Here is a 24,664-nt window from a genome sequence, read left to right as displayed (position 1 = left end):
ATCACAGCTGAGGACCCAACGTTGAGAATCCCTGGTAGACCATACAGAGTTAGATGGACCAATGATCTGACTTAGTATAAGGCGGCTTCCTATGTTCCTAATGTAGTGAGCCACCATATTATAAAAGAAGTGATAAATTCAGTGCTGCTGAACCAGAAATGAAGGATATCAGGGGAAAGACCATGAAGATGTTTTCTCTTTGCTGCACTTTACTAACCCCAATTTAAAGGGCTAGGGATGTGCGAGCCAACTCGAAGTTGAGCTGGTTAGCACTTGAACTGGCCTGGCTCGAGGGCTCACCCTGGTCTTACTTACTTATTTATTTATTTATTCATTCATTCATTCATTCATTCATTCAGTTTTATACCGCCCTTCCAAAATGGTTCAGGGTGGTTTACAATTAAAACAAAAATTATAAAACAGTATACAACAACAATTAACCATTTAAAAAATCATAAAAAGACAACAATCACAACAATTTAAAAAAACCACCCTGAAAACCAGGTTACAACATTAAAACCAATTACAACTATTTAAAAACCCTAGAAGGCCAGGCCAAACAGATAGGTTTTAAGGGCCAGTAAAGAATTAAAAATTGCGGATTTCTGCCATTGAAGTGGAGTGCATCCCACAGCCCAGGAGCAGCTACACAAAAGGCAAGCCTCTGAGTCACCACCTGACAAACCGGTGGTAACTGGAGACAGATGGTCCCAGGTCATACGTCACATGGAATTGAGAGTCCAGTGGACTCAATGGTTCCACACACACACACCCCATTTGTTCGTTTGTATGTTTGGGAGCATTCATGCGTTTGGGAGAGAAGTCCCTCTGCAATCAGCAAGACTGCAGTGAGGTGGGGGAGCTGGCTGTGCGGGCTTCCTTCTTTCCTGAAAGACAGCCCACACAGCCAATCAGGCCGGAGTGAGGGAGGAACTTCCTCCCTCAACTCCGGCTCTGTGGGGCCCAAACAGTGGTGACAGCATTTGTATGTGTTGTACCCCAACAAAGAGATGTTCTTTTCTGGGTCAGTAGCCAAAACACTTCACCAGCCGAGAAGGATGTAAAAGGCTTTATTTTGCTCTATAGTAGCAAAGGTCCTGGATAGCTCTCGCTCAAGTCCAAGACCCTGTTCATTTACAAGCATGACATATTTATAACCTAGGAGATGATACATAGGTACTGCCCCTTTCCTTTGTCTGGACTCTCAGTAATTTTCCAGCTAACTTCTGTGCATGTATTCTTTTAGGTGAATACCTCATCACCTTCTTATCTAGTCTCTCCTGGCCCTCCTTGGCACAGAAAAGCAACTTCTTATAAGGAATCCCCCAGGCCCCCCTTACACAGACAGAATATATCAAAGGTAACATGGCTTCGGTCTGGTTCAGGCCTACACCAATTGGAACACTGGCACCACAGAAATTGAGTTTGTGGGGGGGTGGACAGAAGGTTCAGAGTGGAGTTTGGCAGGGAAAACGCAGGTAGCTTCCCCTCGCCCCCTGCAAACTCCATTTCCCCTGCTTCGTACATTCAGGTTTGGGTAGCGGAGGGGAAGGGACCTCTGGTTTCCCATTATGTATGAACCAGGCCTAGTAGATACCCATCCAAATACAAACCAGTGTTGACCCTCTTAGCCGAGGGAACAATTCACTTTTGCTACCACAAGACCAAGCCATCTAATGGCGCAGCGGGGGAATGACTTGATTAGCGAGCCAGAGGTTACTGGTTTGAATCCCCGCTGGTATGTTTCCCAGACAATGGGAAACACCTATATCAGGCAGCAGCGATATAGGAAAGATGCTGAAAGGCATCATCTCATATTGCGTGGGAGGAAGCAATGGTAAATTCCTCCTGTATTTTAACAAAGGCTACCACAGGGCTCTGTGGTCACCAGGAGTCAACACCGACTCAACGGCACACTTTACCTTTACCTCATTGACAACTTGAGGTAACTCTAGGACAGGAGACCAGCTTTCTTGTCCTAATGATCTTTCACAAAAGGTACTGATGCCATTGTATCAATGTTTCTGATACAGTTAATACAGTAAATGAGCTTGTATTTCTTTCCTCCCAGAAAACAGGAACCCAATAAAATGTACAGGCAGTTGATTTGACATGCCGAGTTCCTGTTATTGCTTTATCATATTGTGTACACAAACACACCCTGTGGTGCTCAGTGGCATGTTATGAAGGCCAACAGGATAACTGACTTTTCAAAGAGGATTAGTCACATTCATGGAGGACAAGCAATCACCCTTGGATAGTTATTAACTTGCCAGAATGTTCAGTAGAGCCAACCTTATGCCAAACATATCCCTTAATCTCCGAGAGTTGCAAACTAGAAGTGACTGCTGGGGAATAGCTCATTGTCTTGTGTTTTCTCATTCACTTTCTCCTTGAGCATCCACATTGGCTACTACAAGAGATAAGCTATACATCTGCACTGATACAATAAAACTCATGTTCCTTTTGGTGCAGTATTTATTTAACACAATAGAAGTGAACTGAATATGTGACCATCCAATCGTAGCCTGCGTTAGATAACTGTTTCATTGCATAGCCAAATAGAAATCCCACCAGCTTCTTCAGGGGACTGAGTACCCCTCTAGACTCTCATGGCCAAAGGAAAAATATTCAGTGAATCCAATAATGCCATTAGTAACATAGGAATATAGGAAGCTGCCATATACTGAGTCAGACTATAGAATTAGAGGTCTATCTAGCTCAGGATTGTCTACACAGACTGGCAGCGGCTTCTACAAGATTGCAGGCAGGAATCTCTCTCAGCCCTGTCTTGGAGAAGCCAGGGAGAGAACTTGAAACCTTCTGCTCTTCCCAGAGCGGCTCCATCCCTAGGGGGAATATCTTACAGTGCTCACATGTGGTCTACCATTCAAATGCAACCAGGGTGGACCCTGCTTAGTGAATGGAACAAGTCATGCTTGCTACCACAAGACCAGCTCTCTTCTCCACTTAACCATTACTCCACTAACCCATTAATTATGTGTTTGTTAGTTATCATATTTGACAATATGATGAGGCCCCAAATGTATGCCTCTTAGTCCTATTCAGACATAATTCAGTCCTAAATTAGTCCTATTCAGACGTTATGTTGTACCTGCATTCAAATGTCTGTACACACATAGGTATATTTTGTGTGAATGGCTGTACTTGCATTGAAACTGGGCACAGTGAAACTTGGTACAGGGCCACTGAAATCCAGGATAGGAAAGGAATGGTTGTGCTGTTGAGTCAGTATCGACTCCTGGCGACCACAGAGCCATGTGGTTTTCTTGGTAGAATACAGGAGGAGTTTACCATTGCCTTCTCCCGCGCAGTATGAGATGAAGCCTTTCAGCACCTTCCTATATCACTGCTTCCCGATATAGGAGTTCCCCATATTCTAAGAAACACAACCGCAGGGATTCGAACCAACAACCTCCTGCTCTCTAGGCAGGTTGCTTCCCCACTGCGCCATTAGGTGGGGAAATGCAGGATACAGGTAGGAAATTTACTGCTCTACCTGTGCAACATAACATGAGTAATGGTATTTTCATACATTGTAGATTGTACAAGTGCCGATCTGGACATCCTCCTTGGAGGAAGAGCGGGACATAAATTTAAAATATACCATAAAATAATAAATAAATAACGAATGTAAAGCTTGTTCAGTGAGTTCAAGCAGCATTTAAACAAAAGTCCCAGAGAACAGAAGAGTCTTCACCTGGCACCGAAACAATGTGGCTGCAAAGCACTGATCCCTGGGGGAAGTGTTCAAAAGACGCAGTGCCACACAGTGTTCCCTCTAAGGCTTACACACATGCGCACAACTCACATGTATTTTGGTGTCCGCTCAGTTAATTTTAGACCCTGATCAGGTTGAATCAGGAAGGCCCCACTCTGAATGCACATGCACACAAACTGCCTTGATACTGCCACCCAGAACAAAACTCATTCCGCACACAGACGAGAAAAATTAGAGCGAACACTGGCGCCACACCCAAGAAACCATGGTCACCTCTTACTACTTGCCAAACCTCCAAAGGCAGAGGAAACCAGAGCAGAGCCTCAATGATACTCTCAGTGAATGGTCTTGCTTATATGATTTTTGTTTACAACAACATACCCTCCAATATTTCAGAAACAAAAGTAGAGAGAGTCTTCTGTAATACCCAAGTATCACTGTCCAAACCTCCACTCCACTCTTGCACATAGCGAAATGCTCTACTCTGCCCCTTCCATATGCTGTATTCGTTCTCTGCTGTCACCTAGTTTCCACTGATTTAAAAGCCAGGAGTTTGTTCTTTTTGTTAAACGAAAACACAATTGTCCTACAATCTGTTGTCAACAGTTTAAAATAGACCTCAGCAGTTGCAGTGTGTGAAATCGCAGACAGGGCACTGAGTGTGCCTTAGTGCGCAGGTGCATGAACTTACATGGGCATACGCTACGAGAGACAAGATGCACCTACCGCTCACTCCATGATTTAACCCTCTGGAGACCCTGGGGAGGGACTGAACCCTGAAAAATAACTACTGTAGCAATTCACATTAAAACATTTATCAAAGTAGGGATAGTGATTCCCCAAATATCAGAACACAGGGAATGTATCTAGTGCATAGGGACAGCTGAGAGCATATTATGTTCAGGAGGGGCAGCAACAACTCCAGCAGTTCAGAGTCTGTTGGGCCTAGGGGGCTTACAGTAGGGCTGGGGGTTCTTGCCTAGAATTCATTCTCCTCCTGCTCCTCCAAGAATGTTTCCTCTGGGGTGTAGCCTGGGTGGATCCTGGCATATGGCCATGGAGAAGGTAAGCTTGCCACGGGAATGCCAGTACAGAAGGAGGCCCTCAGATACTGTGGGGGTCACTACTATGAGTATTTATATATTACTACTATGAATATTACCATGAATACAATGAATTCAAAGGCAAGATTCCTCTGAGTACCAGTTGCAGGGGAAGAACAGCAGGAGAGAGGGCATGCCCTCAACTCCTGCCTGTAGGCTTCCAGTGGCATCTGGTGGGCCACTGTGTGAAAGAGAATGCTGGCCTAGATGGGCTTCCTTGGGCATGATCCAGCAGGGCTGTTCTTATGAATATATTACTTCTATGAATAGCCACCTAATGGCGCAGCAGGGAAATTACTTTATTATCAAGCCGGTTCAAATCCCCTCTGGTATGTTCCCCAGACTATGTTTCCCAGACAATGGGAAACACCTATATCGGGCAGCAGCCATATAGGGAGATGCTGAAAGGCATCATCTCATTCTGTGTGGGAAGAGGCAATGGTAAACCCCTCCTTTATTCTACAAAAGACAAACACAGGGCTCTGTAGTCACCAGGAGTTGAAACCAACTCAACAGCACACTTTACCTTTACTATGAGTATTTATATACCGCATTTCAGCAAAAGCTCCGAAAGCAGTTTACATTGAGAAATAAAAATAAATAAACATGGCTCCCTATCCTCAAAGGGCTCATAATCTTAAAACGAAATGTAAGATAGACACCAGCAACAGCCAATGGAGGGGTGCTGTGCTAAGGGTGGATAGGGCTAGTTGCTTTTCCCATGTTCAGTAAAGAGAATCACCACTTTTAATAGTTCCGTGATACCACCATGAATCCCAAAATGGAATTGAAACCTTGTGCCACTGTGAATTGAAACCTTGTGCCACTGTGAATGATGGGGTTATACTCCTTGGTCAGAGAAGCCCATTAAAAAGCACAGATGTATGCACACACAAACCCAGAACTAAGAGAGCAGGACAGCATTGTACCTTCACCACTCCAACTCTTCAGCTTCTCCAATCATAGGAACATAGGAAGTTGCCATATACTGAGTCAGACCATTGGTCTATCTAGCTCAGTATTGTCTACTGGCAGCAGCTTCTCTAAGGTTGCAGGCAGGACTCTCTCTCAGCCCTATCTTGGAGATGCTGCCAGGGAGGGAACATGGAACCTAGATGTTCTTCCCAGAGCAGCTCCATCCCCTGAGGGGAATACCATACAGTGCTCACATGTGGTCTCCCATTCAAATGCAACCAGGGTAGACCCTGCTTAGCTAAGGGGAGAAGTCATGCTTGCTGCCACAAGACCAGCTCTCAAGACCTAATGACACCCAAAACCCAAAAAATGCCTCCAAAACACATCCAAGCAATGAATGGCTCCACACTGCCTCCAGACCTCTCTCCCTGCCAGAAATGTAACCAGAAATGCATTGTGTGAAACGTGCACACAGGAATTGGGAATGGTCAGCATTCACCCCCACAATAATTGAAGCCAGGTATATAGGTTGGCTGTGAATAGCTGAAACCATGAATGTAGAAGCCACTATATTTGATGGCCTCCTGTGAGCAAAATGAGGAGACAAGCTCCTTGTCTCAAAGCTTTCAATCTCCATCTTCTCAATTCTTTGCTCTGAGTTTTTGAAAAGGGTGCTCTGCCTGCCAAAATTATTTGATTTAAATTTCCTCTGATTGTCTATTCAATTAATTGTATAACTGCACTCCACCTAAAAGCATAAATTACATCTCCTGTGCTCATCTCCTCATTTTCATCTGGTAGCCATGCAAACCATTTAAAAAGAAAAGAAGCAAAAATTAATGCTTGAAAGCCAGTTGCCATATGTTGGTAATGATGCCTTTTTAAAAGGTTTTTTTAAAAATAATAAAAAAAGAAGAAGAAGAAGTCTGATGCCTTTTTTAAGCTCTCCTGAAGAGACATTGCTACAAAATATACTAGGATCACTGAGATTTTTTTGAAAAGACAAACATATAAATATTCTAATGGTCTCAGAACAGCAAGGCTTTTATGAATACGTTTTCTTATTTATTTTCTTCGGTGCATCAGAACTGCACCTTCGACTTGGCTGTTTTCTTTTATATCCTTTACTGTCCTTCACTTCCACCGCACTGAAAAAGTGTTTCAGGATTTGCTCAGACTCAACTTGCAGGCATTGTTAAAAACTGTATTCCTCTTCAAGAAGCAATAATCTCTACTTGTCATATACTATCTCCATCTACTGGAGATTTCTGGGGAGTACAGTTGAAAACCATCTGGAAGGCTGGTAACTTTGCCGTTAATGTCTTCATCTACCCTCTAGAAGTGGAATGTCTGGAGTGGGTTACTAGGGTTACAAGGAATATGCCGCTCCCCGCCCCCACACCCACGCGGTGTGGTGGGGGCCAGGGTCGTACCTCCGGCCTGGGAAGAAAGCACAGCGGCTGCCATCTTGGCCACCTCCACATGGCCAGGGACTGGCCAATCAGGAGAGGGGGTGGAGAGGAACTTGCCCAGCAGCCTCCATCTTCGTATAGGAGTTGTAGTCCAAAAACAGCTGGGGGGGGGGGCCTAGATCAGGCCTAGCCTAGACCAAGATTGCTCAAGTTCGGCCCTCCTGAAGATGTTGGCCTACAACTCCCATAATCCTTGGCTATTGGCTGCTGTAGTCCTAATGGTACAGCAGGCCTGATCGAGCAAGGCTGTTCTTATGTTCTTATGAATATACTACTACTTGCGACCAGCAATAGAGTAGGGAAAGTGCCCTTCCCAAGTTCCAGAGCTGTGAGCACTCCCATTTTGTGATTGTACACTCGTAAAAAGCAAGGTAGGAGGTGGGGGAAGTGATCATTTGTGAGGGTAGGAGGTCTTCATCTTTCCCAGTAGTTGTGCCCAGCGGTTTAATGAGGTAGGAGGTCACAAAAAACAGCTTAGTGTACGTAATACTAAGCTAAATGGACAAAGAGTCTGACTCAGTATAAGGCAGCTTCCGAGGGACTACTTCTCTTCTCCTTCTAACTACCCTTGTTCTTGCCTTTCTCCCTAGGTAGTGAGCCAGATTGACAAGCTGACTTCAGACTTCGAGTTTGAGCTGGAGCCGGATGACTGGACCACGGCGACTGTGAGCAGTACGTCCAGCAGTGAGAAAGGAGGTGGCATGTTTGACCTTGGTCACCTGGATTTCATGACCTCAGATATCCTCTCCGACAGCTGGGAGTTCTGTTCCTTCCTCGAGGCCTCCACCCCATCAGACTCCGGCGATGGCTCCGAACAGCAGCAGGGGCGTCAGCCTGACTACCGGCTGATGAATGGCGGGGTGTTGATTCCCAATGGACCCCAGCTGGAGACCCCAGACTCTTCCAGCGAGGAGGCTTTCACCTCTGGCCCAAGCCACAAAGCCCAGCACCAGAGGACACCAGGCACCAGGGAACGGGTGCGGTTTAGTGACAAAGTCCTCTACCACGCTTTGTGCTGCGATGATGATGAGGACGCAGAGAGTGGTCCCCCTCCCGAGGACCCACCGGAGGACCCCAGTGAGATGGCACACAAAGCCATGCCAGTCACCAAGTCAACACTGTGGCGGCCCCCTCATCTCAGTAGCGCTCAGCAGCGGAAACTGATGCGCAACAGCAGCACCCAGACCGTGTCGGACAAAAGCACTCAGACGGTGCTCCCCTATATTTCGGGCAAGCAGAAAGTCAAAAGCAAGAACTGAGGAACAGCAGGGTGGGGTTGGAGAAAGCTGCAGATATATATAAATCTCTATATATATTTAAGTCAATAAATAATCATGATGATGATGCTAAAAATGGTGACAGGATATGATCGTGAACTACCTAACCACAATGTCAAGGCTCAGGGAATTTAAACTGTTTTATTGAATGGCTTTTTTTTTTCAGCTCAATAAATACTGTGCTGACACAAATATACACCACCACCCCTGAGCAAAAAGCAAGGGCATTTTTTTTTCCTATAAGAGTTCAGAAAAAGGAAGTAAGATTGGATTAATTTAGAGTCACAATTTTTACAATGTGAAGTTGACTCTTTTTTCTTTTCTCCCCTCCCCCCCCTTTTTTTTTTTGAGGGGGGCGGTTTGTGCTTTGTGGATGATCTTGTAAATCCTTCAACACCTCTGAAGACCAGTGTTCCCTCTAACAGGGATTCCCAGATGTTGTTGACTAAAACTCCCATAATCCCCAACCAAAGGCTATTGCAGCTGGGGATGCTGGGAATTGTAGTCAACAGCATCTGGGAATCCCTGTTAGAGGGAACACTGCTGAAGACAGAAGCCTTATCCACACATTTCACCCTTGTTGAAAGTGTTAACTCAATGTGCAGCAGCTGTGAAAAAGGTCAATTCCATGCTAGGGATCATTAGGAAGGGGACTGAAAATAAAACTGTTAATATTATAATGCCCTTGTACAAAACTATGCTGCTGCCACACCTGGAGTACTGCATACAATTCTGGTCACCACATCTAAACAAGGACATTATAGAACTGGAAAAGGTGCAGAAGAGGGCAACCAGGATGATCGGGGGCCTTGAGCATCTTATAAGGCAAGGCTACAACAACTGGGGCTTTTTAGTTTAGAAAAAGGATGACTGAGGGGAGACATGATAGAGGTCTATAAAATCATGCATGGTATGGAGAAAGTGGATAGAGAGAAATTATTCTCCCTCTCACATAACACTAGAACCAGGGGTCATCCCATGAAACTGATTGCCAGGAAATTTAGGACCAACAAATGGAGGTACTTTTTCACACAATGCATAATCAACTTGTGGAATTCTCTACCACAAGATGTGGTGACAGCCAACAACCTGGATGGCTTTAAGAGGGGTTTAGATAACTTCATGGAGGAGAAGTCTATCAACGGCTACTAGTCGGAGGGCTATAGGCCACCTCCAGCCTCAAAGGCAGGATGCCTCTGAGTACCAGTTGCAGAGGAGTAACAGCAGGAGAGAGGGCCTGCCCTCAACTCCTGCCTGTCATCTTCCAACGGCATCTGGTGGGCCACTGTGTGAAACAGGATGCTGGACTAGGTGGGCTTCCTTGGGCCTGATCCAGCAGGGCTGTTCTTAGCTTCTTATTATATTTAATACTTGTACAAGGGTATAGTGTATAACAGTTACAGATCTGTATGCAGGTACAGTTATTCACATATGCTGGGGGTCTGCAGTGCAGTTCCTAGCTGTACCATGTACTTGAGGGGCCTGTACCCAGACTCTGTTTTAAAATGAATGCAGGTACAATCATCCACACAAAAACTCACATACAGACCCCAGGGCAAGCAATATAACTCATACATCTGAACAGGGCTTGAGACTCACTGGTTTGTGAGCAAGGTTTCTCCCCTCCTGAAAACCTAGTACCCCAGACTCTCCTACCTTAACAGCTTAACAGAGAAATTCCTCCAGGGATCTTGGGCTGACCTACAGAATAGACAATATTCTGTAATATTGCAAGAGTGCACTGAAAATATATGATGTATTGAAAAAGCCCAATGCACACATCAATGACATTGTTCTTTGGGGGCACAAGAAGATCATACACACTGCAAAATCAGAAACTTCAGTTATGGGTTGGCTCAGGGACCTTTGTGTGAAACAAAGCTATATTGCCTACAATCTTCTACATTCTTCCATGTAATAAAGTAATTCTCTGCGTTTCACCATTTACCATTTTATCAAAAGGTGTCAGGCTTTTTCAGTGAATTACATATTTTCAGTGTACCTAAGGGCTTTCCTATCAGCTGCGGTGGCACAGCAGAGAAGCAGCTTGCCTAGGGAGCAAGAGGCAGTGAGTTCAAATCCCCGCCAGTTTGCTTCCCAGACTGTGCCTAATAAATATATATTTGTAGTCACCCTATATCAGGCGGCAGCAATATAGGGAGGTGCTGGAGGCAGATGCTCACTTCAGTGACAATGGCAAAGGCATCATCTCATCCATAGAGGAGGAATAGCGGGATATAAATGGAAAAATAAAATTCCCAACAATCCAGCAGAAATTAGCTATAAGCATGAATGCTCTTTTGCATGTTTGGCTTCATGTACACTTTGCTGCTCACCGCAGTTTACTGTAAGATACCAACTGGCAAACTATGGTTTGCACTTGTCCTCTAAACAAGAACACGTATACCACTTCAAAACTGAGGTTATTAAGTTTTGTTGGAAGAGCAAGAGCCGATCAGGGCTTACCTGCTTGGATATTGCAGCAAACTATGAATGGTTTTCTTCCTTCATGATACCAGGTTCCCAAGTTCTCTGGACCTATTAGACAGGCAGTCTGAATTTAAGGCCACACAGGTATTGATAAGGGTCACACATGCTTTCCATTCATAGCTTCACTGAACTCAGTCTCTTTGGACTAGAGATGCCTAGAAAAGCACTAAGAAAACTCCCTAGGGCTTCAACATTTGCAGAAATTTTAATCTCCTCACCACCACCATAAGAAACAGTCTCCAAAGACCCCAGAATATTTATTAGATCTCCAAAGGTACAAAGCACTTCAAGGTATGAAATTTAAATAGCAAAATGTTCAACTTGACATATATATTTAAAAATCCAGCATGCTCTAGCCCTATTTTTGAAAATTCTGAAGAGATATGGGTCTCTAGACATAGAATGCAGAGAAATTCTGGTTGAGATATCTAGCAGTACACACCTCAGTTGAATCAGACCTGTAGCTGGGAGCAGGGGGGCTTGGGTGGACCAACTCCCCCTTAATTTTCTCTCCTTCCCCCCCCCCCCCAGTTTTTACAAAAAGTTTGAAACTGCTATATTGTAATGTAGTGGATAGTAACCTAGGTGGTAAAACCTGGCCTCCCTACTTTTTTGCGGCCCTCCCCAAGACATGCTTCAAGTTGTACCACATGGCTGAACCTTGGTCAAGCTTGAACCCCATGGTTCTCAGTTCTTGTTCCAACTATTCCACATACTGATTCTACTCTGAAACTGATGCCCAGATCTCTTACCCCACTGCCAGCCGTGTGAGGAGGTAGAGCAAATGACTTTTCCCTGGCATTAAACTGGATCTATATAAATGTGCATTGATCATACAAAACATAAGATTTTCTAACACGTAATTCTAAACCTGGGTACCATTTGGCTGCATACAGAAAAGAAACCAAGTGAGGAAAACCACTCACATATCTGCCCCTTAGTACGAACCGCAGGTATGTCCCTTACTGCACTATGAAAATCTAACCAGCAGATTTACATGGCTCTAACAATAAGCACAATAACCGGTGGCACATATTCAGTACAGGGTTAAAGAAAAGGCAGAATGTTTTCTCATTGCTCCTGTTGATACAATTATTATTATTATCATCATCATTAATTATTCGATTTCTCTACTGCCCTTCCAAAAATGGCTCAGGACGGTTTACATAGAGAAATAACAAACCAAAATTGGTTCTACCAACCTCAGGGGTTAAATGACAGGTATGGGTAGATACAATTTTGACAGAGAAAGATGGCTATAGTGGTGTATATACAGCCTTTTGCTTTGAGATGATGGTTGGAAGGTCCTTGGCCAAGATTCCCAAAGGCCATACAGGAGGGGTGCTGAGAAGAGGTGACAGCATCACAAGTTTCTTTGGCATGCTACCATTTGTGGGTGGAAGAAGGCAGTAGTGGCAGGTGGAAGAAGGCAGTAGTGGCAAAAGACACCCGTGGTGCCACTCAGGAGTGGAGCAAAGTACTGTAGTGCCTGAGACAAAACACCAAATGTGACCTTGTCCCATGCCCTTGGAGGGACCCAGCTTCCTTTCAGAACCAACCCTTTCAAGCTGTGAAAGTGGTGAGGGGGACAGGGAGGAAGGATGGTTCCTCCCTGTGTAACCTCCTCTTCTCTCCTTGTGCTTTTTGGAAGCTTTGCAAGGAGTGTGAGAAGAGGCTCTCCTTGCAAAGTCTGCAAGGGTCAGATTGGCCCCAAAAGGCAGCTTTGACAGCAGAGTGCCTCTGATGATCCCAGTCATCTGCCACCTGAGGCGACTGCCTCACCTCACCTCCTGAATGAGTCGTCCCTGGCACCACTATCCCGTCCCCTTTATATCTAGATTTCCTCATAGAGTCCTGTGCAACAACGCAAAGAGGCAAGATGGCTTTGCCCCCCTCCACAAATTAGGGAAGAGGAAGAGGAAAAGGAAGAGTCGCTGCCAGCCACATCCCACCCACTAAGCATGAAGGTAGGAGCTGCTCACCTGCTGCCTCACTGCCGCCTCCCAGGGGACCCTGAGAGGGAAGCACCAAAGAGGGACCACAGCAGGGTTTTGCCCCAGGACCCCGTGTTCCCTCTAAGAGGAATTCCCAGATATTGTTGACTACAACTCCCAGAATCCCCAAGCAAAAGCCATTGCTGCTGGGGATTCTGGGAGTTGTAGTCAACATCTGGGAATCTCTATTAGAGGGAACACTGCCAGGGACTCCAGGAAATCTGAGCAGAAGAATATTCTACACAGCTCCACAGATTTCCGCCATCAGTCTAAACCAGAAAGCAGAGTTTTTGCAACCTGTTGAGCACACTCCTCAGACATCTTGGACTGGAAGGGGCATCCTTCATTTGAATAAAATTCCCACCCCGTCCAGTCTATTTCCTGAAATCCTTTTAACTGTGTCAGGATCTGAATCTGAGATCTTCCCTATGTAAAGTGTGTGCTCTGCCACTAAGCTATAGCCCTCCAATGTTCTAATCTAATTTTAAATATTTTTTTTAGCATCTCTTTCTTCCCTTGCAATATCCTTAGTTTCCACCCTGGGATTTTGGGTCTGATCCCAGGACATGAAGCACCTTCAGACACCTCACCATACCGCATCCTTTCCAGCAATAGAAAACATTAATGAATAGGAAACATCCCTGTTTTAGAATTTCCCTGTTGCACAGAATCAAGGTTTAAGCTTGAGCTAGATCTTACTCACAGCCACAAGACAAAGCCACACATTCTGTCCTTGAAGCGTCCTTGAAGCCTACACTATGTATGCTAACTGCAAAATGAAAATGAGGAAAAGGGAGAGGAAGGATTGCTCACTAATCCTAGTGCATGGTTTGTGCCGTATCATTCACGGGATCTAACCCCACATAAGAGTTTCCCCCTGGAGAGAATAAAAGTGATTGCATATCTTATTTGATCAAAATTGTCTCTTGGCTGCACTCACAGCTAAATAAAGCCACCCATAAGGCAAAAGACGGTGCCCTTGCAGAAGGAACACACAACCCTGGATTAGCAAGGGTTTAACACTGGGCATCATTACACAAAGTAATCCTACACACAATCTGTAGCAGAGAATGGAACCTCAAAACAGCTCCAAGTACAGGCGTTTCCTTTGTTAGTATACCAGGAAGAGTCCCGAGTTGGTCCATGCTCTTTCCCATGGTTGATGGGACATGTGATGTCCAAAGGGCTCCAAATTTGGCAGGGGGCAGTCCACATGTTCTTGGTTAACATGTCCAACAGTGATGAACTTGCCAGCACAGCAGAATGTCTGGGGGGAAATTACCAGTATGGAGACAAAGCTATGATCCGGTCCAAGGAACGGTTGCGCCATGGGCAAAGTGTCAAAAACTGCCTTGCCCCGTGCCTCTGGTGGGGGCCAGATTTCTTTCAAAACGGACCCTTGCAAGCTTTGAAAGTGGCATGGGAAGAGGGAAGGCTGCCACCACCAGCTTCCTCTTCTCTTGTGTGAAAAAGGCTCCTTGCAAAGCTCGAGTAGGTCAGAGAGGTCCCAAGCAGCTGCTCCGATGGTGGCAACGAGGGGCATCTTGCTGTCCCGTGGGTGCCCCAATCATCTGCTGCCTCATGGAAACACTGACAAAATGAGGGCTTCTCTTATTTCAGAATTTCATTTGGAAAATATGTGCTTGTATGTATGCTTGTGGTCAGGTATAAAGTGATATTGGCGATTTCTTACAGAGTGAGGCACTGCACACGATTAGTTAGGGTTTGTGCAGGGAGAGCAGGCTTAGCCCGCTCTACCTACACATGGGCAGGGAGCTGTTCTTGGGTGGCCGGATTGGCCATCCACACGATCGCTGGCTCTGTCATAGAGGCAGCAGGGGTGGTGGGGATCAGGGCCAGCCAGTCCCCGGAAGTCCCAGGTGTACGGGTCATCCTGGAGAGATCCCCAAGGCTGGGAGGCTTGTTGGAGCCTCCCGGCAGGGGACTCCTTGAGAGTTATCACGGTGTGAAGCCGCACTGCGGCATCTCATGACTGCAAAAACACAATTAACAGAGCGAATGCTCCTCTAAGCTCGTTTAAGAGGAGGGGTTCCTAGGTGGGCTAGCCGATCACTGGTTCTAACGATCACTAGAAACCGGGCAGGGCTCCTTAGCCTGATTTCTAGTGATCGTCAGAGCAGCCTCAATGTTGTAGTAGCAGCAAAAGCACTGTGGTGATTGGACAGTAGGGATTCCATATGCAGATTGGGTGGGAGAGTCTGTGACAGTTAAGGTCAGCTGGGGTATAACTGTTACTGGATGGAAGATGTGCTTTCTTGCAGTTCTTTGTAAAGGAGCAAAGCATCATATTGGATTTCAAACAAGAATGAATCCTTGGTGGTTGTTCATGCTGGGTGTCATCATTTACCGTCAATTCCCACATGAGGATAGGAGGGATTGTTGTGCCCAGAAAACACAGCTACCCTGAGATGCTTGAGGACTTGGGGTGAGGGTTGAAAGTTTCCCAAGCGATGGCAGTGGCGGAATTACCAGCTCTGAATTGGCAGCTATAAATGTTTCCAAAAAAGGCGTCACTTGTGGTGGGAATCAATGTAATTGACAGAGAAATTTGCTGGAGGATTTGATATATTAATGAACTTGGTCAACTGAAGTCGAAGGATTTTAGTTTGAGGGGCTTCTGCAGAATCATGGTAGCAAGGCTAGCACAGGTGAATAAGACTGAGCTTATTGGATTGTGTCAGGCCTTAGGACTACCAAGTGAAGGCCTAGATGACAGAGGACTGAGACAGGAATTGCAAGAGGCCGTGATGGGGAAGGAGCTCAGTGCACCTGTGGGATGTCACCAGACAAGACCAAAGAACTGGTTGATAGAAGAACATTGTGAAAGGGCAAGGCAGCGTGGCCTAGAAGAAAAGAGGGTGAGAATGGAGTTAGGACAGGGAAACACAGCGCCAGCTGGCAGAAGAATGGATGAAACTACTATGCAAGTTAGAGGAAGAGTGGATGAAACATGAAAGGGAGATGTTGTGATTAAAGATGCAGCAGCCAGCAAAGATTTTACTCCTTTTGCTTCTAGAGATGACCCCCAGGTGTTTTCTTCCAACTTCAAAAGAGCAGCAGAGAAGAGGGGTCTAGCTGTAGAAAAATATATTTATTCCCAGCTTGCTCAAGGAAGACTTGGCAGAAGTATATGATAGCATGCCTCAGTGGGGGTGCTGTTCAATATGAGGAAGATAAGGACAGGGTTGCAGAAAAAACAATGTGGATTAATGGATTAAAAGGGATCATCATTTGAAGTACCAGTAGTGTGTCTTCCTAAAGAGGGTGGGGGAGGATTTTTATGAGGGGGCAATCAATCAGGAGCTAGATGTGCCTGTTTTGTGGAGGAAAGATATGCTGGAGCAGATGCTCAGCTTGGTCTGGTAACTGAAAGAAAAAGTGTTTGAGAGACAATCCCTCATGAGGACAGGGTTTGACAAGTTTCCAGCGAGGGGGTCAGGGTCTAGATAAATGGGAGAAAGCTAGGATGGAGAGTCTGCAGGAGCTAAGTTGAGAACATCCTGTGGGTCGAGAAGATACTGCAAGAAATATTGCTCTGAGACAGATGGGAATCAGGTACAGGAGCTAAGGAATAGTGAATGGAAACAATGAGGAGTTTAGATATGAGGTCATAAAAGGATTAGTCTTGAACCAAGAAGTCCCATTCATGGAACAGATCTGCAAGATGTTTTGGGATATTTGCTTGTGTTTATGCTTCTAGTAAGATATAAAGTTATATTGGAGGTTTCGTAAGAAATAGGGTAGGAGCAGCAAAAGCACTGGTGATTGGACAGTAGGGATTCCATATGCAGATTGGGCGGGAGAGTCTGTGACAGTTAAGGTCAGTTGGGGTATAACTGTTACTGGATGGAAGATGTGCTTATCTTGCAGTTCTTTGTAAAGGAGCAAAGCGTCATATTGATTTCAAACAAGAATGAATCCTTGGTGGTTGTTCATGCTGGGTGTCATCATCTACTGTCAATTCCCACATGAGGCTAGCAGGGCTTGTTGTGCCCAGAGAACACAGCTACCCTGAGAGGCTTGAGGGCTTGGGGTGACGGCTGAAAGTTTCCCCAAGCGATGGCAACCTTGTGGTGAGGTGTCATAAAGACCACCCCTGCAGCTGGCCTCTAAAAGTAGGGTGAGATCCTGAAAAGGGAGAGAGCCAGGTCCATTCCGTGTATTTGTATGAAGAAGAACAAAGCGGGGGGAAAGTGATGGCCAGATAACCACTCTGCAAGCTCGTGTGAGGATTCTGGGCCCATCACTTCCATGTTTTCTACAGTCCATGGCTAGAGGAGGATCCCACAGCACACAGAGGGCCTATGCAAGCCCTATGGTGGTGCAGCTGCTTCTCCTTCCACTCCTGTCACTCAATTTCTTCTCCAATGTCTGCAAAAGAAGGAAGGAAACAACTGATTTAGTGGAGGGAAAGGAATGTAGGTGTCCAAAATCACTTCGACGGGAAACTCAAGCACTGGGGTCTAGCCCGGTGCTTGCAATGTTCTAGCCCAATGGGAATCTAGCCAATGGACCACAGGGGCGACTTGTCCTGTCTTTGGAACCCGGCATCACCCTTTGCTCCACCGCAGACCAACAGGAAGATGCAGCCCCCACTGAGGATGGTTTCATGAGGTTCTCAGACTCAGCCCCTGGGGGGGGGGATCAACTTGGGTACTGCCAGGCCCCCAGGAGCAGCACCGTTGCTGAGCAAAGCCTGAGCTGCAGCAGCAGTGGAAGAGCGTATGGTTAGAAGCCCACTGCCTCTGGCCGAAAAAGGTCTCCTCAAGTAGAAACAGAATTAGGTACAGCAGAACCAGATGAGACTGAGGAGGGCCAGGAGGTAGGTGGAGACCTCCAGGCTCCCATTTAAACCCTTCAGTGTCAGTTCTTAAAATTACAGACACAACTGCACCCATCGCTGTGCTTCCTAGAACTCTTCAAGGACCGGGCCCAGCTTCCCTGGCTAGCCTGACCACACCTGCTACACTAGCCTAGCACCAGCCTGCTACACCTGCCAGGAACCCACCTGCACTGTTGCCTCACCCTCTAGTGGTCTAACCTGGGGGTAACTGCCAGCTCCGCTGGAAACAGGACAGTAGAAAGAGGGAAGTCATTCCAAGTTTCTGCCATCCATGGGAAGAGGTTCAGCACAGGATCACTCAGAAGACCTTAGGTGGGTCTTCACTGCCAGATGGGATAGGCAAAGTTGCAGTGTCTCATCTCTCCACCTAAACTACCTCACAGCATCGTGGAGAGCATAAACATAACAACATACCCAAATCTGGGCTCCTTGGAGGAAGAGTGGGGTATCAATTTAAATAATAGAACGGTTGAGGCATAGCAGAATCAATGCTCCCCGCCGCCATTTCACTAGCTATTTGCATGGCCCCCAAGGGAGCATTCTGTAGCCCACTTGCAAGCTCAGGTGACCATGCTCCTCCATTCTTGGTAAGCACACTCACTTAAAAAAAAAAAAAACACCCACAGGGCAACAGAGAAAACAATGCTCTCACTCTTAGTGGGCTTCACAACGAAGTATGAAGCTGATTAAGAGTAAGCTCAATGCTTCCTGCCCTCCTACTCTGGTGTCTTGTGGCCAAAAAAAAAAAGCATCTAAGAGGAATGGGGTTATCACCAGGATCATGAACAGGGGACAAAACAGGTGATCAGAAGGGGGCTATTAGCCCCGCTGGGAAAAGAGAGAGAGGGTGAGATGGACTCAGCTTTTCGCAGACTTGAAGTTTATATTCATACAGCTTGTGAGCTGCCCTTTTCTGCAGGGGTGAGATATAAATATTTAAAATTAATAATAATCTGTGAAAAACTGCATCTGCATACAAAGGGAGACAGTGGGTAGAGACCATTCTTTTTCGCCCTCTCTCTCAACACTAGAAGCAGGGGTCATCCCATGAAACTGAATGGCGAGGAAATTTAGGACCAAGAAAAGTACTTTTCCCACACAGTGTATAATCAGTCCATGGAATTCTCTCTGCCTTGGGATGTGGTGATGGTCACGAACTTATATGGCTTTAAAAAGAGAGCCAGCACAGCATAGTGGTTAGAGTGTTGGACTAGGACCGGGAAGACCCGAGTGCGAATTCCCATTCAACCATGAAACTCACTGGGTTACTCTGGGCCAGTCATGTATCTCTCAGCCTAACAGGGTTAGCTCTTAGCTCTCACAGGGTTATTGTGAGGATAAAGATAACCATGTACACCGCTCTGAGCTCCTCGGAAGAAAAGTGGGACATAAATGCAAATAAATAAATAAATAATAAAATAAAATAAAAGGGCTTGGCCAAATTCATGGACAGGTCGATATGGCTACTAGTCCTGATGGCTACAGGCTACCTCCAGGCGCAGTAGCAGGACATCTCTGAATACCCATTGCAGGGGAGCAACAGCATGAGAGGGGGCAAGCCGTTACCCCTTGCCTGTAGGCTTCCCAGGGTCATCTAGTGGGCCACTGTGGGAAACAGGATGCCTTGGGGGGGGGGGCCTGTTCTCATGCTCTTTGTTCTTAAATCTGTTCTATGCACACGATCATACATGTGTTGAACCTGGCCTATGATTAGGGCTTCACAAAACTGGGAAGTCAGGCCTGGTTAGCACAGTCTGCATGTAGGACTATTTGTACATTTGCCATAAAGCAGGGGTAGGCTAGGCAACCTTGACTCTTCTGCCGTTGCTGAACTATAACTAGGGGTTGTAGTTCAGCAACAGCTGGAGAGTCAAGATTGCCCACCCTGATCTTTGCCGCCACCAATTCAACATGCAGGTAACACTAACCGCCACCAAAACTCCATTTACCTTCTTTGATGTCCACACTCTTGAGAGGCTGTAAAGCTGCCGGAAGACAGAGAAAGAAAGAGAATGAGAGATCATTGCCTGCAAAGCACAATCATAATCCAACAGACTGAAGAGAATAGTACCAGTGTTCCCTCTTACAGGGAATCCCAGATGTTGTTGACTACAACTCCCATCATTCCCAGCCAAAGGGCATCAGAGCTGGGGATGCTGGGAGTTGTAGTTAACAATATCTGCAATTCCCTGTTAGAGGGAATGCTGAAGAGCATTCATCTCGGCTGATCTTCTGTTCACAAACAAGGCCCAATCCCTGCACATTCGGTCGTAGAAAGGTCCTTGCCTCAAAGCCTGCTCCTTGATCTGAGCAACTCTGCTCTCGTGTGAGGACACAGCCTAAATTACTTCAGAATCCTTTTACTGGAATCAGATATGCAAACCATGCAGTTTGCATACCATCTCTCCCGAATGCAGAATATGGGACTGAAGTGCAATACAAAGTGTGGGGGGGGGGGCACACCAAAACTTTAAGAATCCAGAACATTTATTCTGACAATTTTTAAAAAGCATTTGAAAACCCACCTCTTCACCCAAGCTTTTTCAGATTTTTAAATTTTTAGGCTTTAATCTGTTTTTTGCTTTTAAATGGTTTACATTGTTTTAAGTTCAGTTTATGTTTCTAACTTGTTTTTTGTTATTGTTAACCACCCAGAGATGATGGTTTGGGGCGGTGTACAAAATTTGATAGATAGATAGATAGATAGATAGATAGATAGATAGATAGATAGATAGATAGATAGAGAGAGAGATAGATAGATAGATAGATAGATAGATAGATCAGCATCTTTCAACAAATGTATTCACCAAATCACTGCTACACAACAATGCCCAGAGCCTATGTGCTCTCAAAGAGAGACGTGAGACCAGCTAACCAAAGTGCAGTGTACTGATTATTATGCTCTCAGCAGATAAAGGGAATCACCAGGTTTACAATTAATCCATTTGATAACCGCAGACTGCAGCCATCCTACTTTATTAAAATGATAATCTAGTTTATCATAGGCCTCCCGGACTGACAACCCGCAAAAGGGAATCCTTAGCCACAAGACAGTAATGCCCAAGGGTGGGTGATACCTGGGTTGGGCAGTTATGCATGGCAGTGATGTGAATACAATTTCTGGCAGAGAAAATCTTTGTAGGATCACCCCCTGGCCCAACAGTCTCCACAAACAAGGGAGATCCGGAAACGGACAAACCTGTCTTGGATCCTTCTCCTTCCTCCTGTTCCTCTATCCCTGTAAAAGAACAAACCCACAAAAACAGAATTAAAAACAATTCAGATATAGCAATGGCTATGTTGTGACGGTTTACTGTGATGGTTTATCCATATCAAGATGGCTGGAGTTGTGTATCACTGGGCATGTGTGTTCTGCATGGTCTTATTTAGAATTCTAATCTCAAGATAACCATCCCCGTACACGTGAACAACAAAAAAACCCACTTTTTGGGGGGGGGGGCTGTAGCTTAGTGTCAGAACATAAGAACAGCCCTGCTGGATCAGGCCCAAGGAAGTCCAGCATCCTGTTTCACACAGTGGTCCACCAGATGCCACTGGAAGCCTACAGGCAGGAGTTGAGGGAATGCCCTCCCTCCTGCTGTTACTCCTCTGCAGCTGGTACTCAGAGGCATCCTGCCTTTGAGGCTGGAGGTGGCCTATAGCCCTCTGACTAGCAGCCATTGATAGACTTCTCCTCCATGAAGTTATCCAAACCCCTCTTAAAGCCATCCAGGTTGTTGGTTGTCACCACATCTTGTGGCAGAGAATTCCACAAGTTGATTATGCGTGGTGTGAAAAAGTACATCCGTTTGCTGGTCCTAAATTTCCTGGCAATCCTGACCCCTGGTGTTATGTGAGAGGGAGAAGAATCTCTCTATCCACCTTTTCCTCACCATGCATGATTTTATAGATCTCTATCATGTCTCCTCTCAGTCATCTTTTTTCTAAACTAAATAGCCCCAGGTGTTGTAGCCTTGCCTCATAAGAAAGGTGCTTTAGGCCCCTGATCATCTTGGTTGCCCTCTTCTGCACCTCTTCCAGTTCTACAATGTCCTTTTTTAGATGTGGTGAATGAATTGTACGTAGTAGTCCAGGTGTGGCAAAGCAGACCTTCTGCATGCAAGGCAAAACACATGCTTTGCATGCAGGTCCTAGGTTTAATCCCTGGCATGATATATCTCATATCCTATGTAATTTAGAATGACAGAAGAGATGAAAAATAAAAGGCCTTCAGTTGAAACACAAGACATTCCCTGATGCATTTCGGATATGGACTTGGTCAATTGGTGGATTGTAGAGCAGTACAGCCACATGAATGGCTTGGAGAGAGGGCAAGCTATCCATGTGACTAATCCAGGAGAGAGGGCAAGCACTCCTTCACCCTTGGGGAAGGACCTTAGCTCAGTGGAAGAGCACCAGCTTTGCATGGGGAAGGTCCCAGGTTCAATCCCTGGCACCTCCACATAGAGTTGGGAATGACCCATCTGGAACCCTAAAGAATAGCTGCCAATCAGCTAGGATAACACTGAGCTAGATGAACCAAGGGTCTGCTTCAGTATAAAGCAGCTTCCTATGTTGTTATAAAAGGCATCAGTAGTTTCAGCCATGTCCTCACCCTAAGGACAAGTTGAGGAGCAGGCTTTGAGGGGAGGGCTTTATACAGCCTGGTGTAAGGGACTGGCCTTCGGATCAGCTGCCTGGATTTGTAGGCAGTTGCTCCTGCTAGGGGTGTGCACGGAACCGCCAAACTGCGGTCCGGCACTGGGGTGGGGGGTTGCTTTAAGAGCGGGGGGAGGGTTTACTTACCCCTCCCGCCACTTTCCCACTCTGGCGCCCATAGTTTTAGTAGTAATTGGGGCGGCAGGATACCTCCCTGCCGCCCCTTCCCCCCTTTCGCTATGAAAAGCTCCCGGGAGTCCTCTGCGCGCGTGTGCACATTGTAATTCAACAACATCTGAGGGGCTGAATTTGCACAGCTCTGATCTACTCCAATATCCTGTTACCAGCTGCAGCCAACCCAGATGCGGCAGGAAGCTCACAACTGGGGAGGTCTCCCATTGTTGCTACCAGGAAATTGTTGGGGAAGTTTCTACACTGCCTCTGCCTATGGAAGATCCATGTAGCCATTGCGGCTAAATTTCAATAAGACTCCTTGTGAGTAACTTGGTCTGGATGTGAGACAGTGACTGAAGTAGCCTGTCTCCCTAAGCGTAACATGTAAATTTGTGTTTCTATGTACACACACACACACACACACACATCCCTACCTCTCTTTGGGGTACCTGAGCTGGAAGTTTGCTCCAGAAGGGTACACTTGTTTTTCAAAAGTTGGAAACTTTGGACTCTTGGCATTCCTAACTTCTGAATGTTGGCTTTGCAAGCTCAACCATATATTTCTGATTTTTTTTGCTTTTAATTCTGCAAGACCGGCTGCCAGGAGTAGCTCACCCTAATGAGCTCTGTGTGTGTGTGTGTGTGTGTGTGTGTGTGTGTGTGTGCGCGCATGCACGCCAAAGGAAGCACAGGTGCCTCCCCTTCCCACAGCTCCGTTTGCTCCCCTCTCACCTCCCCTGTGCTACCTTGCAGGCTGGCCATTTGTCAGAGAGAGACTCTACCTACAGAGATCCAGGAAGGAGAGGCAGCTGTGCCTTATCTCCGCACCACCACCACCACCCCGGCGCATTAGGATGAGCTTCTCTGGACAGCTGCCCGAGCATCCAGTCAGCTGAACCCAAGCGTCAAACAGCACGCCAGGCTGTTTAAACCCCTTGCCTCAAAGCCTGCTCCTTAATCCGAGCAATTCATCTCTTGTGTGAGGACACGGCTGAAGCGACTGCCTCCTTTCCTCCCAACCCCGACCTGGTTTTGGCTACACCTTTGCTTCTGGCTCACATGGACTGACCGCCAGTTCTTCCGGGCCCCAGAACCAGACTGGAGGGCTGACAAGGGGCTGAGGAGTACATGATCAGACGCAGAGCAGGGTCACACGCACAGACACTACTACTTCCCAGAGTAGGCTTAGCAGTGTAGCGGCAAGCTCTGGGGTGGAAGACGGGAGGTGACTTATGGAGCCGTCTTGTGGAGGGGCAGGCCATCTTGCCCACTACTGCCGACTCCGACTGGCAACAGCTCTCTAGCTGTGGTTTTTGTTCATTTATATCTATGCAAACCGCTTTGGAAACTTTTGTTGAAAAGTGGTATATAAATCTTCATCATTGTATCCGGTGTATACACACACACACACACGTGTCACTACCTGCATTTTCTTTCGCTTCTTTGCAACTCTGGCGGATTTTCTTCTGACACACGTATGCCAAGGCCACCAACAGCATGACGAGACAGATGGCCAATCCCACAGTTACCCAGAGAGCCACAGTGGGGAACATGAGGTGCTGGCCTAAGTAATGGGGGAAAGCAAACAAGATCCAGTCACTGTTGACATCTTTATTGGAAGGAAGCGAGGTGGAGTAAGGAGCATAGGCATATAGGAAGCTGCCATATAGTGAGTCAGACCATTGGTCCATCTAGCTCAGCATGGTCTACACCAGGTCTGCTCAACTTTGCCCCCCCCAGCTGTTTTTGGCTACAACTCCCATAATCCCTAGCCAGAGTGTTCAATAGACAGGGATTGTGGGAATGGTAGGCCAACATCTACAAGAGGGCCTAAGTTGAGCAGGCCTGGTCTACACAAACTGGCAGCGGCTTCTCCAAGGTTGCAGGCAGGAGTTTTTCTCGGCCCTATCTTGAGAGATGCCAGGGAGGGAACTTGGGGCCTAGATGCTCTTCCCATCCCCATCCTGGGCCTAA

General features: G+C 46.3%; 2 protein-coding genes across 5 annotated transcripts in view; one reads left to right on the top strand and one right to left on the bottom strand.

Annotated features, from left to right (window-relative positions):
• Positions 1–8,713, top strand: part of INSYN1 (inhibitory synaptic factor 1) — an 87,795-nt gene extending 79,082 nt beyond the window's left edge. The window contains exon 3 of the mRNA XM_053273104.1: positions 7,823–8,713. Within this exon, the coding sequence (XP_053129079.1) occupies positions 7,823–8,491 (669 nt within the window). The 3' untranslated portion in view covers positions 8,492–8,713. The remainder of the gene's footprint in view (positions 1–7,822) is intronic.
• A 2,472-nt stretch (positions 8,714–11,185) lies between these two features.
• The window catches only part of CD276 (CD276 molecule), a 49,054-nt gene continuing 35,575 nt past the window's right edge, over positions 11,186–24,664 (bottom strand). For 2 of the 4 annotated variants that reach the window (XM_053273101.1, XM_053273100.1), the window contains exons 5-6: positions 24,114–24,254; positions 20,731–21,095 (exon numbers count right to left, since the gene is read on the bottom strand). In XM_053273101.1, the coding sequence (XP_053129076.1) occupies positions 20,857–21,095; positions 24,114–24,254 (380 nt within the window). In that variant the 3' untranslated portion in view covers positions 20,731–20,856. Of the gene's footprint in view, positions 17,386–19,785; positions 19,843–20,730; positions 21,096–24,113; positions 24,255–24,664 lie in introns of those variants that run through there. The other 2 variants (XM_053273102.1, XM_053273103.1) reach the window with 2 other exon arrangements.

The sequence above is a fragment of the Hemicordylus capensis genome, chromosome 10 (assembly GCF_027244095.1).
Source record: "Hemicordylus capensis ecotype Gifberg chromosome 10, rHemCap1.1.pri, whole genome shotgun sequence".
Taxonomy (NCBI): domain Eukaryota; kingdom Metazoa; phylum Chordata; class Lepidosauria; order Squamata; family Cordylidae; genus Hemicordylus; species Hemicordylus capensis.
This window is presented reverse-complemented; position numbering and strand designations above follow the sequence as displayed.